At 36.3% G+C, this 16652-nt stretch overlaps 2 protein-coding genes across 2 annotated transcripts in view; both read right to left on the bottom strand.

The window, feature by feature from the left end:
- The window catches only part of SEC61A2 (SEC61 translocon subunit alpha 2), a 35935-nt gene extending 29088 nt beyond the window's left edge, over positions 1-6847 (bottom strand). Inside the window, exons 1-2 of the mRNA XM_003771423.3 lie at positions 6669-6847; positions 807-874 (exon numbers count right to left, since the gene is read on the bottom strand). Of these exons, the coding sequence (XP_003771471.1) occupies positions 807-874; positions 6669-6675 (75 nt within the window). The 5' untranslated portion in view covers positions 6676-6847. The remainder of the gene's footprint in view (positions 1-806; positions 875-6668) is intronic.
- Positions 6848-12880: 6033 nt separating this feature from the next.
- DHTKD1 (dehydrogenase E1 and transketolase domain containing 1) overlaps positions 12881-16652 on the bottom strand; it is a 66806-nt gene continuing 63034 nt past the window's right edge. The window contains exon 17 of the mRNA XM_031938582.1: positions 12881-15291. Within this exon, the coding sequence (XP_031794442.1) occupies positions 15190-15291 (102 nt within the window). The 3' untranslated portion in view covers positions 12881-15189. The remainder of the gene's footprint in view (positions 15292-16652) is intronic.

Below are 16652 nucleotides of genomic sequence, written 5' to 3'. Positions count from 1 at the left end.
AAACTCAACCATCATAGCTTGAATACCAGATTGATAATCATGAATTTCTAAACTCCAGCTATTTTTACATATAACCATTATTATTTTAGGCCTTGTTAAAAAAAGTTTACAGTACATTTCCTTGAGAAGATAAATAATTTACCAGTTATTATTCATGAGAAAACCAAAGTAGGATGAATAAACATTTATAGCCTGGGTATAATGGTACATCCTTGTTATTGGGGAGGCAGAGGCTACTGGACAGGTTGAGAAATTCTGAGCTGCAATGGGATAAGCTACTTGGACATTCACACAAAAAAATGCATTATCAATATGGTGAGCTCCCAAGAACAGAGTACCTAAGGAGGGATGAACCACCACCAAAATCAATTTTCAATGGGATTGGTCCTGTGAATGGCTATTGCACTTCCAGACTAGGTGACACAGAGAGACCAGAGAAGAAAAAGTATAGGTATTTTAATAATTGTATATTGCCAAATGCTACACATTAACTGATAAAAATATCAAGGAAAAAGGACTCATTTTATTTTGTAAAAATTTTATAACTTTAAATAAAATTTAATAGTTTTTAAAATCATAAGATAATCTGCCTAGACTTATCCAAATTAGTCTACATTTCAACCTTTTTGTTCTACCTGAGTAGAACATGAACTGATAATTTTGGGAACATGTATCATCAAGGTTAAATTAAACTAGGGCAAACAGTAGCACAAAATAGTAACAAAAAAGGAATGCTGACCAACAGCTTAAAAAATTGGGACAAGAAATACAAATATCCTCTATTATAGCAAAGATATTATACTTACCTTTCTTTCAGGTTTCTGAATTTCTGGTAAAACTGCACAGAAGGGTTTTATAACTTCTAAAAATTTAACTGTTAAAAGAAAAGAATGACTCTATGAGTATATTAGGTTTTTTTTTATATTACAGTTTTACAATATCTTTCAGTGTTTCTTTAAATAGAAGTTAATGACTGAATTTGCTCTGAAGACAGCAAACAAAAGCCATCTGTCTTTTCTTTTGGCTTATCACTGAAACAAAATGTTAAATATTACTGTCATGGTCTGCAACACAAGTTAACAAAAGCTTCTCTGTTCAATTGTGCCCAATATAATGCAAAGATAAGGATTTAGATATTAGAAGCAGAAAAAAAAGTGTATAAGCAATTCCATGTTGCTTTTTTCTCATCTCATTTTGAAAAGTTGTATGAACTAACAGATCTTTGGAGAAGGGAGGAATTTATGACCAAAGAAGAACTAGATAATATTATGAAAGGTAAAATGGACAGCTTTAATTACATTAAATTGACCATTAAACAAAACCAATAGAAACAAGATTAAAAGGGAAGTACAAAGCTAGGGAAAAAATCTTTACAGGGGATTCTGATAAAGGTCTCATTTCTGAAATATATAAAGAACTATGTCAAATTTATAAGAATACAAGTCATTCCCCACTTGATAAATGGTCAAAGGATATGAACAGACAGTTTTCAAATGACAAAATTAAAGTTATCTATAAGTTATGTGAAAAAACGCTCTAAATCACTATCGATTATAGAGAAATGCAAATTAAAACAACTCTGAGGTACCATTTCACAGCTCAGATTGGCTAAGATGACAGGAAAAGATAATGAAAAATGCTGGAGGGGATGCAGGGAAAACTGGGGTACTAATGCATTGTTAGTGGAATTGTGAAATGATTCAACCATTCTGGAGAGCAAGTTAGAACTCTAACCAAAGGATTATAAAATTGTGCATACCCTTTGAACATTGTCAGTGCCATTATTGAGTCTGTGTCCCAAGGAAATGTTAAAGGAGGGAAAAGAACCCACATGTACAAAAATGTTTGTAGCAGCTCTTTTTGTGGTAGCAAATAATTGGAAAATGAGAATATTATTGTTCTATAAAAAATGATGAACAAGCTGATTTTAGAAAGGCATGGAAAGATTTACATGAACTGATGCTGAGCGAAACAAGCAGAACCAGAATACATTGTACACAATAACAGTAAGAATGTGTTATGATCAACTATAAAAGACTTGGTTCTTCTCAGTGATTCAGTGATACAAAACAATTCCAATAGAATTTGGACAGAAAATGCCATTTGCATCCAGAAAAAAGAACTATGGAGAATGAACGTAAATCAACATATGCAATCTTTACTCTTTTTTTTTTTTAATTTCTCCTTCAATCTCTCCCAAAAACCTTTTGCTCTGATTTTTCTTTCCCAACATGATTTATGAAGTAATGTATATTACAATAAATAAATTTACTAAAGACAAATAAATAAATAGTGGTATGAAATCTGATGAAACAGTTCTAAACTTGGACAAAGATTTTTCCATTTATAAACTAAAGGCCCTGTATACATTTTATTTTGACTATTCTTAGGGAAAAGATAATTAAATGAAATTGGTTTTGTACAGTACTTTCAGGTATTATTGTTGCTTACAAATATAAGCATTAGCTAATGAAATGGACTCACTTTCACCACAGCCAGAATGTAGCTTTATAGCATTTTGGAGTTTTTCTATAACTTATAAATAGGAATCAGAAATATTAGCTAGTTACTTCTATAATGACAGTTGAGAAATTATCAACACAATTAAGTTTAAGTAAGTAGTTTCCAAGTAACCATTTCCCCAATGCTATTAAGAGTTATTAATAATGCCCCATTCTTTTAAAATATTTTTGTTTCAATCTCTAAAGATTTAAAGTCAGTACTTTTAAAGGCAGTATTTTATATAGTTTGAAAGTATTTGTTTAGATATATCTTTTCTTTCAAGAGAAAATTAGAAGGCTAAAAGATGTTCAGTAAAGCAGATTTTTAGAATTTTATTAGAATATATGTTCTGCATAAATCTGTTTATGTCATCTATTATGCCCAGAGTCATCCAACTCTTTTCTTTTTTCCATAAACCAAGTGCCAATACTTATTTTAGTCCCACCATCTCTCTCATTTGTCATTTCCTCTCCATTCTTGGAACTAGTGGTGCTAAGAAGTAGCTAAAGCACCAGACCTGGAGTCAGGAAGACTTGACTTCAAATCCAGCTTCAGATAATTATTATTATTTCACTAAATTTCAGTTTTCTCATCTATTGGTATTATACCTATTTCCCAGGATCACTGTGAGAATCAAATGAGATATCTATAAAAAGCACTTTGTAAAGCCTAAAGTGCTAGATGCTAGTAATTATTATTATTATTATTACTATTATTTCACAAACACCACTATCTTTCAGAATCTCTTTCTCTCATCACTTAAATTATAATAGGTTCCTAACTGATCTCCCAGGTTCTAGGATTTCCTCTTTCCAATTCATCTTCTACTCTGCTGCCAAAATAATCTGAGTATGGTACTCCCCTGCTTAAAAATCTTCTTCAAAGTGTTCCACAACTTGGCTTCAAATTACTGTTCAGTCATATCTCAAGTTATACCCTTTTGTATAGTTTACTTGCAAGGACTATCCTGCTGTGCTTATTTCCATTCCTTCACTTTTGCTCCTGCCAGATGTGAATTGGAATTCCCACCCCTTTCCCACCCTTGCCAAAATTGCTAGCTACTGATGTCCTTTTCTTCCTTCCCAAGTGATAGATCCTTCCTAAAAATTCTGCTAGGAGTTTTGTGAAAGAAAAGAAGGGCAGAGGATATTTGTTTAATAGGATTATAAGGTCATGTAAAAGTTTTATAAGATTTTCTCTCACTTGCCTTTATATTATAGTTATTGGGATACTTGTATTTCCATTGTAAAAGGTCTTTGAGAAGAGAACTTTGTCATATCTTTTTGTATTTCTATTACTTAGTACTAAGCAGGCACTTAATAAATATTTGTTGAACTGTTGTTACCCAAATGACCTTCACATAAACTATTTCTGCCTGCTTCAAAAAAAATCTTCTCTAGTTCAACTATTCCCCTACTTAAAAGGAAGTTTGATAAAGACAGGCTATGCAGTCTAAATTCTATACTTTTCTCAGGGCCTAATACAATGCTCTATATACAAAATATCTACAAAACATTTGTGATTACATTTTATATTTCAAAAGGTGATGCCAGATATTTACAGCAACCAGATAACAGCAGTGGGAACAGACTGAAAATGTTTCTTTTGATTTGCAAGTGTAAGAAATAAGTAATTTTATTAAACTAATAGATAAAAATACATTAAAGTAACCCTGTCTGTGCCATCGCTTAATCCCAGCAAGCAAAGGGACCTTTTATCCCAATTTTGTCAAAGATGTGTTTATTATATTGCTTACTGGTAATTTAAAATGCCAACCATGTAGTAAATATCCTCTCATCAAGTAACTTTTTAAAAATTGAAAACTCCATATATATCTTTAAATGCCTATACCCGAGCCTACCTGTGCATGCACATGCACATACACACACACCCACACACACCTCCTCCTTCCCCTTAACTCTCAACTCATCATTCTCTCAACCTAAGCTAACATCCTACCTCTTCTGTCTCTTATAAATTCCTAGAAAAAGCTGTTGAACCACACCACTCTCTACCGGGTTAGTTGACAAATGTGATGGTTTTTCTCATTCCCTAATCTTTTAGACTTCACTGCAGCATTTTATTCTTCTGATCACTATCTTGAATATTCTCTTGTCTATGAGTTTTGTAATTATGTTTTTTCACAGAACTTCTCCTTTGGCTTCTTTTTAAAAATTGAATCATTCTTTTTGTACAGCAAAATAACGGTTTGGTCATGTATACTTATTGTGTATCTAATTTATATTTTAATATATTTAACATCTACTGGTCATCCTGCCATCTGGGGGAGGGGGTGAGGGGTAAGAGGTGAAAAATTGGAACAAGAGGTTTGGCAATTGTTAATGCTGTAAAGTTACCCATGTATATATCCTGTAAATAAAAGGCTAATAAATTAAAAATACATATATATATATAAAATAAATAAAAATAAAAATTGAATCATTATCCCTAACTCACTTTTTATATAGGTATATCCCAGGGCTCTGATCTAGGCATTCTTCTCCCTACTTATCAGTTCCCGTGGATTCCCCTATTACATATATTCAGGAGACTCACAGACATACAGATGAATTGGGATAGATAGATAGATATTGCTAATTTTGCTTGTTTCTTTGTAACAAAGGAAGCCTCAGTGATAAAGATGGGATAATATAGAAGAGAACATAATGTAGAAGAAGTTATCAATGAATTTAAGAATTTATCTGTACAATTTACTAGAAGGGCTGGCATTCCAAGGACTCTAAAACTGGGGAGTACTAGAATTTTCTTTTCTCTATATATTTTAAAGTTATCTAAGGATAAATGAAGCAAAGTTTTCTAAGGATGCTTAAACTAAACAGGGGAAACGCTCAATCTCTATTACAGTTATACAATTCTAAAATGCACAGAAATACATAAAACCTTAAGTAATAAGTATAATTTCCCCTCTCTGCTTTGGAACTGTACTCTCAACACATTCCTTAGCTTATTTTGTATTTGTCATAAAACCATATTCTGTAGTTAGGAATTAAATATGACTGGTTTTTCATATAATTTTACAAGCCCAATCTTCAAATTTTATCGCACTTAACTCATTAGTGGAGGACACAGTAAAGTCTTAGAGAAGAAAATATTTGTTACCTAGGTATCATTTTGGGGCTAGCATATAAATGTGGACTACTATAATTTTTTTTTAAGTTTTCTTTTACACTGAAAAAAAAAAATTTGAGAATCTGTTCAGGAAACCACTCCATATGCCCATACTTTTTCCTTTTCACATATCCACATTATTTAGCATTTGTGTGTATCTCTGTAAAGCAAAATTAAATCTACTGTCCCATATTTAAAGGAATGTCCTTCTTCTGTCGTCCTTACATAGTTTACTTTGAAATTTATATGGAAAAACTAGTAAAGTTTGCGGTGGATATACCCTTCAATTACTCATACGTCAAATATTTAGTGTTTGCGGTAGTTTTGGTTCCATGGGAGGCAAAAAGATGTATAAAACATAGGAAGTTATTAAACCCTATGGCAACACTAAGTAAATACCGTCACCTTAGAAATAACTTCCTTGGGCTTCTTTCCCCAAGTCTGATTATCAGTAGCCTTGGGACATCATAAATGACTTGGGGAGCTTTTTGCCCACTAATGTACCGACTGAGTGACCCGCTGCTAAGGAGCCGCAAGGAATAGTCAGAGATAGGAGGTTCCCACCAGGTTTCCTTTTCTGGGTACCTGAGCGCCAGCTGGGGTCCTGAACCCCGCCCCCTCCCCGTGTCAGTGCCGTGGGGCCCTCCCCCGGCTAGTGGCTGCCATCCTGCCCTCCAGCCCGAGGTCGCCGCCGCCGCCCCTCCGGGATGGCCCCTCCAGGCCTGGGCCGCTCGGCTGCCAGCCTCGGACGAGGGCCCCCTTGCCAAGCCCCTGCCATCCGCCCCCCTAATTCCCCGAGGGAGCGGGCACGGCCGCGGCCCTGGAGAGGCATCCTGCGCCGCCGGCACCGCCCGCCACGCCTCCCCAGTTCGTCCCGGCCCCTAGCTACCGCCAGCTCAGGAGACCCCGGCGGCCGGCGTGGGGCCGGGGTCGGGCGACCGCGTCCCGTCGGGCGCAGGACCCTCCGTTCCCGGCCCGGACCCCTTTGAGTTGCGGACTTCGCTGCAAGGAGGCCCTCCCCAGGGGCCCGTACTCACTGCCCATGGCGGCGCCTGGGAGCACCCAGCGGAGAGCAGCGGCCTCACGGCGCCGCCTTCCTCCCCCGCCGGTCCCGCAGCTTCGGCCTCAGATCTTGACTCGCTCCGACCGGCCGAGACCCGCGCCGGCTCCTCCCACTCGCCGCACCCCCCCGCAACTGATAGGCTGCATTTCGTCACATGACGGGCCTTCCCTCCCTCCACCCCCGGACCCGCCCATTTTTAAAGGGGTAGGCTGGGATTGGCTCCGGGGGTCGCTGCGGCCGCCTCGCCGCAGCTCCCGTGGTCTCTCCGATTGCCGCGGTCAAAGTCGGTGATTAGAAGAGTTTTCAGATCTACTCTCCTCTCGCGCCCCTCCTCCCGCTTCCTCAGATCCTGTGTCTTCTCCTGCCAAATGGAGGCCGCGCACGCCCTGCTCTTTCTCATTAGATCCTAAAATGCCGCAGCGACCATCGCAGAAGAGTCGTAGATACACGGGCTCGCTCATTGACATCGTAATGACCAGGTCACTGTGGGGCTGACTTCTTCCCCAAGGAAGGGCCTGAACTCTTACCTCCACCTCCACCCCTCTCCCGCCTCCCGCAGAGCTAGCAGAAGGGTCAGAGGTTAAATACTGACCCTGGATTTTTCTACCTTTTAAAAGTGTCTGAAAAGTTCTCTTTTTCTAAAGGCCAAAAAAAAAAAAAGAATTTAACCTTGCAAGAGAACTAAGAAAGGGCTGCATCCCTGGATGGTTCTCTGGCTTTCCCCTTATCCCATTACTGACCCAGGGTGCCCCCCGGTAGAATCCGCTTCAGGGGCGCAGCCATAGTTTTTCGTGATAAAAAAGGCAGAGTTTTTTTTTGTTGTTGTTGTTTTGTTTTTCTTTTTTTTTTTTTTTCCTTTTTTTTTTTTTTTAATTTAATAGCCTTTTATTTACAGGATTTATACATGGGTAACTTTACAGCATTAACAATTGCCAAACCTCTTGTTCCAATTTTTCACCTCTTACCCCCCCCCCTCCCTAGATGGCAGGATGACCAGCAGATGTTAAACATATTAAAATATAACTTAGATGCACAATAAGTATACATGACCAAAACATTATTTTGCTGTACAAAAAGAATCAGACTCTGAAATATTGTACAATTAGCTTGTGAAGGAAATCAAAAATGCAGGTGTGCATAAATATAGGGATTGGGAATTTAATGTAATGGTTTTAGTCATCTCCCAGAGTTATTTTTCTGGGCATAGCTAGCTCAGTTCATTACTGCTCCATTAGAAATTATTTGGTTGATCTCGTTGCTGAGGATGGCCTGATCCATCAGAACTGGTCATCATCTAGTATTGTTGTTGAAGTATATAATGATCTCCTGGTCCTGCTCATTTCACTCAGCATCAGTTCGTGTAAGTCTCTCCAGGCCAAAAAGGCAGAGTTTTGACCAAGTCATCCTTTCACAAAGGTTTTGCCTGGCTGTTTGTTGTTCATCTCCTGGAGCTGTCTTTATTTCTGGGGGTCTCCCTACAAAGCCCTTGCAAGGGAGTGATAGTCCTCATACTGGTACCCACCGTTACTGTAAGGCATTAAGCATGCATGAAGTGGCTGCTATTCGCCTGCTACTGTGGTTTGTCCTTCCTTCTGGAAGAGGACCATGACATCGGGAAGGGGATGCCCTGACAAGCAAGTGAACTGTATTTAAGTGAGGGAGGGCTGTCCAAGGTCACCTGTCTCACTTTTCCTTCAGAGCCATCTGGGTTCAGTGGCCAGATAGAGATCAGGTCGACTGGAGATGACTCTGAATGAAGAGGGAAACCTTGGGCTTTTTAATTTAAGGTCTTAAAAAAAACTAGATTGATTGAGGCTGCACCCTTTAAGTGATTAAGGCTAGGTAGCAATTAAGGCAAAAAATTCCCTCTAAAATCTAAATGAATAAATGAATCTAGGAGGGGAAGACCCATAGGGTGTCGAGCCAAAGCAGAAATGACCAAAAGGGCGGGGCTTGGCCTAGGATCTATTAGTAGCCAATTAAAATCAGATTGATTTTGGCTTAAGGCCTGGTCTTTAAGAAAGAAATCTAGATAGTAAATCCCAAGACATCCTGGGAGGGTTCATAGATGCAAAAGAGAAAAGATGTTTTTTAGAGCATCTGTAGGTAAGGGTATAATACCCTATGTGGACAGAAAGACAAAAAAAAAAGGAATGAGGACTGTCCTAAGAGCGAACTGAAGATACAAAAAGAAACTCCAGGAGTCCATAATCTAATTAGGGAGGGTAGGGAGAGATAAATTCAAACAACTATGGACAACAAACATGATAAAGACATAATAATGATTTCAGGCACTGGAATTAAGTGGACTGGGAAAGGCTTCTTGTAGAAGATGGAATTTCTATTGATACTTGAAGGCCAGGAAGAAGAAAGGAAGACGAAGACAATTTCAAGTATGGAGGCCAGCCTGTGAAAATGCTTAAAGTAGGGTGATAGATTTTCTCGTGCAAGGAGGCAGTATCACTAGATTGCATAGTATGGATTTGTGTGTTAAGGGGATGGATTTTAGTTAGGCAAGATATGAAAAAAGAGTAAAGGTAGAAAGGGACATGTTATAAAAGACTTGACTTTTTATAAGTTTTTTATGTCTTTATATGTCAGAGGGTTTTATTTTTGATCCTGAAAATAATAGATACCCACTAGAGTTTATTAATAGAAAGATAGCATGGTCAGACCTGGATCCAATTTTTCCCTATAGAACAGCCCCTTGCCATCCTTTAATGCTATAAGCCACTGCTGGCTATGAGATCCTCTTCCTGTACAATTCCTGTTTATCCCTTAAAAACCTATTCTAATTACCACTTTCTTCAGGAAGCTTCCAGATCACCTTGAACCTCAAATACCATTCTGCTGACACCATTCTATTGTACATGTTATATATTATTTTGTACCAAAATGATGTTTCACATTCCTCTACTGATTATAAGGTCCATAGAGACTTTTTCCTATCAAAATTTTATTATAAATAATAGCTCACATTTACATAGGAATTTAAGATTTGCAAAGTACTTTGCATATATGATCTTATTTCATCTTCCTAATATCTGTATGGATAAGTGCAGTTATCTTTTTTTGATGAATATCCACAGTCATTGCATATAACTTTTTTATTTTTAAATTTTTTTTCTTTGTTAAAGCTTTTTCTTTTCTTTTTTTATTATAGCTTTTTAATTAACAAAACATATGTATGGGTAATTTTCAACATTGACCCTTGCAAAAACTTCTATTCCAACTTTTCCCATCCTTCCCTCCACCCTCCCCAGATAGCAGGTAGTCTCATACATGTTAAATATGTTAAAGTATATGTTAAATATATGTATACATATTTATACAGTTGTCTTGCTACACAAGAAAAATAAGATTTAGAAAGAAAGTAAAAATAACCTGGGAAGAAAAACAAAAATGCAAGCAAAAAATAACAGAAAGAGTTTAAATGCTATGCTGTGGTCCACATTCATTTCCCAGTGTTCTTTCGTTGGTTGGTGCAGTTATCTTCATGGGGAAACTGGGTCAAAGAAGTTAAGTAATTTGTCCAGGATCACAAATGACTAGTCATTTATCTGAGACTGAATGTGTATCTAGATCTTCCAGACTCTTTCAGGTTGTACACACAAGAGATAGTTATATGTGTGTTGAATTAATCAGATCAAGTTCCAGGAGAAAAGAAGAGCCCTATGAAACTATGCATATCCATTGATACAGTGGTGTCTAACGGTGTCTCTACTGGGTCTGTTTCTCAAAGAGATCATAAAAAACAAAAAGGACCCACATGTGCTAAAATGTTTGTAAGCAGCCCTTTTTGTAGGGACAAGGAACTGATACTGAGTAGAGTAGAACCAAAAAACACTGTACACAGCAACAAGATTATGTTATGATCAACTCTGATCATCTTGGATATTTTCAACAATGAGGTGATTCAGGCCAGTTCCAATTGACTTGTGATGGAGAGAGCCATCTGATCCAGAAAGAGGCTTGTGGGAACTGAATATGGATCACAACATAGCATTTTCACCTTTTTAATTATTGTTTGCTTGCTTTATTTTTCTTTTTTACCTTTTTGATCTGATTTTTCTTATGCAGCATGATAAACAAAACAAAAAAAGTGCGCATGTTTAACCTATATTGGATTACTTGTTTTCTGGGAGAGTGGGGCAGTGGAAAGGGAGAGAGAAAAATTTGGAACAAATTTTTGCAAGGATAAATGTTGAAAACTATCTTTGCATGGATTTTGAAAATAAGAAGCTATTCTTAAAAAATTAAAAAAAAGAAAGAAAAAGAGCCCTTTTCTCAGACAGCATAGCTCCCAGGCTATGACTGTACTGGAGAAAGAATAAGACTAGCTGCAGGCTCCTGTGAAGAGGAGCCTTCACTCTTTTCTAGTAATCCCAACTTGAGTCCTGTTACTTTGATGAGAGAGAAGTATTAGACAGAACAGAACAATATAGAGAAGCACAAGGTTGATAAAGTTTTTGTTTTTGTTTTTTTTTTTTCCTGAATCATATTCTCAATACCTTGGGAAAGTAGCCTAGACTCAAAGCTGCAGACAGATTCTAAAACTCTGAATTCTTTTTTGTGAATCACCAATCACCATTACAAAATTGTTTGGTTTGTCTTCAGCAAACTATCTGAATCATATTCATTTCACCTAGAACAACACTGAAAAAACTATTCTTGTTCATTCTTCATTTTCAAAGAGGACCAATGACGTCATTATATTGGAATAAATATCCCAATGATGGATGATGTCTTGCAAGTAGATTTATTGGATTTAAGTAAGGTAGAGTTGCACAGTTGTTAGCCTTATTCTTTCTTCCTGAGTCATTGATGTCCAATGGCAGAATATAAAATAAGGTCACTGGCAATGGCCCAGAATGCAGTGAATGATCTTGGTATCTTTGCTGTCTGACCAAGCTCTTAAGTACTACTCATCACCTGTTTTAGCCATCTTCATGGCCATTGGAACAAATAAATGATTCTCATCTGTCCAGTTCTACCAAGGGAAGTCTTCATTTTGCTTGGGGTAGACATTCATTTAACTCATTGAAAGGTTTGAGGTAGTTAAGTTACTTTCTGAGATACTTTTACTAGGGTGTGGTCAATGGGAATTCTATAGTTTCTTTGAGTCACAGGTGAGAGTTGGATAATAGGTGGATACCAGAAATAGATGAATTAAACCTAAAAAAGATTGAACTCAATCCTCACAACAAAGATACTAGTCCACTCTAAACAACCCACACATTTTAGGTCTGAACATTTCTTCAAGTATAATAGGCACTCTAGCGTTATTTTTTCATTGGATTTAGGAATACCAAGCACAACCTTTAGAACAGAGTAGATGTTTAATGAAAAGAGTAGCTGATGACTTGAAATATCTTTACAAAGCTACTAAGAAGATCCCCAGCTAGATCTGTTTAATTTAGCTAAAGGCACCATTTCACTATACCTCTAAAAGCTATTTATTTAAAGTATTTCATCGTTGAAAAGGGAATCATAAGAACTTTAAATTTCCCATCAATACACATCCTAATCATCACTAACAATTTTTATGGAAATGGGCTAAAAACCTAAAATAATGTTACTGGTTGATAGCAGAAAAATAGATAGATTAAAAAAAAAAAACTTAATTTGCTATTAAAAGCAAAGTACCTTGAAAAAGAGGTGTTCTTATATAACTGGAGGACTACATTGGGGAGCAAAGAAAAGACAAAAAAGCAAATGGTTCCAGATAGCTTAGGGAATATCTAGGAGATGATTGTGCTCATTATTTAAAAAATTTTAGAAGTCCTTACACAAGTATTCATGATGCTATCCCAGAGAAAGAACTGATGGAGTCTGAATGCAGAGTAGAGCATACTTTTAAAACTTTACTTTTCTGGGAGGGTTTTTTGGTCTGATTTTTTTTCCCATGACATGATTAATATAGAAATATGTTTTGCATTACTTTACATTTAATGTTTATCAAATTGCCTGCCCTTCTCAAGGAAGAAAAGGGGTGAAAAAATTTAGGATTCAAAATTTTAAAAAACCAAATGCTAAAAATTGTTTCTACATGTAATTGAAAAAACTAATAAAATATAGTGAGTCTAAAAAAGTATTCATGAGAGATTTTTAGGTGTCCTTGTTGTGACAACTAAAAACAAGGTCAACATCTTAAGTAAAAGATGTAATTTCATTCAAACTTAAGAATTCTCAGTTGTGAACTCACGATTTTTTTTTTATTCACTGAACAAAATGGTTTTGGCAAACAGCTTTACATGATTAAATTTTGCAATTCAAACAGTTCTTTTATGATTTTTTCCCCCAAACCCCAAGAGGCTAACTATAAACCAGTTTTAATGCTTTTTTGGCAAATTTGAATTTTCCTTCAACACATACATAAATACAATAAGGAATGCATGAGATAGCTTATTTTAAGCATTTTAGAATTATCTTAAAATTCTTCACATACCTAGAAGGAAAATGAAAATTAAAAAGAAATCTATTTTATTTGAAACTCTTTACACATTTCTTTCTTGCATGGATATCCAAAATATAACTGGAAATGAGCAAGGTCAAAGATGACAAAAGAAAAAGTGAATTTCTATGTTTCACAGTTAAACTTATAGAGGACTGAAATGAAGAGAGATTGATTAATTTATAAAACTGAAAATTGGGAGAGCTTCTTAATTAAAATGGTTTAATTTGATCATATTTATAGGTTAAATAAGCATTCCATTTTGCTCAAAAACTGCAGAGGGTTGAAAAGATTAGATGGTGTTATAGCTTTAATTTTCTCCAGTTAAAATTGGAACTTAGTAATAACAAGTCTCACCTTACAATGACCTTTGAAATTTTAGCAATTTATAACTGGCACAATTATGTCTTTACACAGAGAAGGAACATTAAGGAGTAAATGAAAAAAAGGAAAATCTGTACTACAATTGTATATGAGATTATATATTAGATCAATACATACACTTACTGGATGTTGCAAATAATAGTTAATGATAAACCTGTTGCCAAAGCAGGAAAATCTAAGCATAATTTACCTGTACCTATTATGTGCCAAAAAATAAGAAAAAAAAAGTATATATGGAATAGGTTCATTTCATCTTTCTAATACCTCTGGGGTGCCTGGTTAACAGTAATGAAAGTACAGGTACTCAGGAGCAGTGAAAACTTCTATTATGAAATGGGTTTGTAATTGGTTCAGCAGCATTGGACTGAACCTTAGTTAATCCTCTAGTACAAGATATCATTTCAGAATTCTTCAGAGGACAATGACCTCTAATAGTCCCTGAGAGTCTTGGATCAGGAAGCTTCCTCCATCAAAGAAGTTAGTACTTCTAATACACCCTACTCAAATAGCCACTATTCTCTCATGAATGGCTCCTAAAGATAATTTAGTCAGAGCACTGATATCCTCTTAGTAGTTCTCCAAATATTACAGTTATTCTTTATAAAAGCAATTTGAAAAAGAAATGCTCTGATGAGAGGCTACAGGTCATTTACTTTGAAGCTCCCAAATCACCCATCTGAAAAGCAATATTATTGTAGTTTACATATCACAAACCCTTTAATTTAAAAGGATAACTATAACTGGACAAATAAAGCACCCCAATCTTTAAGAATGTAAATTAGGACCAACTTAGCTTTTTCTGAAGCACTTGGATGAAACATTTTTAAAAATAGCTTTAACAGAAAACATCCCAGATTCTAGGGCATTCTGGAGTCCAAAGCTATTGGTAGTTGTCAGAAGGATTGTAGGAAACAAAAAAAAAAAAAAAAAGGCAAAAAGCAATGAAACCTAGCTAGGCCTACAATAAACAAGTGAAATGGAGAATCCAGATAATATATAACTGTGACTCAAGCACAAAAACATTTTGTTTGTAATATCTAGAAAACTGTAGAGGCAGCTTGGTGTAGAGAACAGTTGTGTTAGCCTTGTTTTCAGGTAGACTGGATTTCAAATGCTGTCTCTAAAACTTACTGGCTGTGGTTTCAGGTCACTTAACCAGTATGTAAATTTCTAGTCATGTGTCCCAAAAGATTTGGTACAGTTTTAACTTAGTAAAAAATTAATAGTTTAAGGTCTTAAAGCTTAAAATTGCACTTAAACTTTGAGGATATCCTATATATCTCAAGTAACTCCCCAGGACTTCTCTGTTAAGTCACAGACTGGAATACTGATGAGATCACAGATCCTATGCACATTCATGCTCAGAAAATTAGGATAAAAGTAGTTTGGGGGACAATCAGGGGGAAAAGGTCTTGATTCTCAACTTTGCTTGAGGGTATCCCAGGCAGAATATTCATTGTAAACAAATTAAGTACTCAAAAAAAAGTTCACATGCAAACATATCCATCCTGTTTTTTCTGTTGACAATCATCTGCCCTTGTAAGGTCCCACTTGTGGGAAAATGACAGTCTGGAAGCTGGAACTTGAATTAGGAAAAAGAGACCCTTCTTTTTAAGGCAGTTTCTAAAAGGAAGTAGCATTTCTTCAGAAAAAGGCCTCAAGCAAAGGTCTTGGTGAGGATTTCTTCCTGCTGCTGCAGGTGTATGGTTCCAATTCCTACAGCTGGTGCTGGTAAAGGAGGCCGGCTCACCAGACGGAGCTGTGATTAGAGTGAGGGAAAAAAGTATATTTTAGATTAATTTGTTTTATTTTAGATCAATGTCATTAATACTAGCACAGGCTAGAAGGGACCTCACAGGCCACTTATGTCCAGACCCTTCATTCCTGAAATCCAAGGATTAGTGGCAAACCCAAAGTCACCCAAAGGAGAAGAGTCATTGGCAGGACTTGAATCCAGGTCCTGAATATTGGTCTGAGCCAATATTCTTATTCTACTTGTTCTCACTTGTTTATTCTTAAATTGTACTCATTCATTCACATTATATAATAATCATAACAACAATAATAGCTTACTATGTGCCAGGTACTGTGCCAAGCATCCTCACAACAGTGCTGGGGGTTTGTGCTATTACTAATGCTCATTTTACAATGCAGAACCTGTGACCAACAGAAGATATGTGATTTATCCAAGTTCACACAGCTAATAGGTGTCTGATGATGGATTTGAATTCAGGTCTCTCTGACTCCAGGCCCAACACTCCCTCCACTGTGCCATTTAGCTACTGGATGTATGTGCATCTACCCATCTATGTATCTGTGTGTGTATGTGAGTATGTGTACAGGTATTTGCATGTGTATGTATTAATATCTGAGTTCAAATCTGGATACACAAACACACACACACACACACACACATATATATATATATACATTTTGTGTATGTAAATGTTTTGAGTCTGGTTTAAATTTGGTTCTCCTTAAATTTCACTTCAGAGGCAGTTAAATGATACAAGGGATAGAGCACTAGCCCTAGAGTCAGAAGGACCTGAATTCAAATCTGGCCTTAGACACTTAACACGTCCTAGCTATGTGAACCTGGACAAGTCACTAGACCCCAATTGTTTCACCAAAAAATAAATAAATTTCACTTTAGACTTAAAAATACATGTGTACCAACCAAACTAGAAACCCTTTAATAATTAGTATTAGTTATAATTACTCTATAATTACCATACTATATATATACTATGCCACATATGTAGTATATACTATATTTGCATAGAGAGTATATATTATACTATAATTATATAGTAATAATTTGTCAGAACAGAATGAAGAACATAATTTTTAAATTTCTAATTTCCCTCAGAACAGATAGATAGATAGATAGATAGACAGACGGATGGACAGATAGATAGATAGATAGATAGGCAGGCAGTTTGGTCTTAGACATGTACTAATCTTAAAGCCAGCCCTCGAAGAGTAAATGTTGTTGGTTTCCCCATTTTTCTGCTGTTAAACTATAGAAGTTAAGCACAATTTATAATACAGATTCTGTCATTCAGTTCACCTAGATCACCTTGTTCCCATAGTGCTCAGGAACCCTATTTCTGGGTCAAG

The sequence above is a fragment of the Sarcophilus harrisii genome, chromosome 5 (genome assembly GCF_902635505.1).
Source record: "Sarcophilus harrisii chromosome 5, mSarHar1.11, whole genome shotgun sequence".
NCBI lineage: Eukaryota > Metazoa > Chordata > Mammalia > Dasyuromorphia > Dasyuridae > Sarcophilus > Sarcophilus harrisii.
This window is presented reverse-complemented; position numbering and strand designations above follow the sequence as displayed.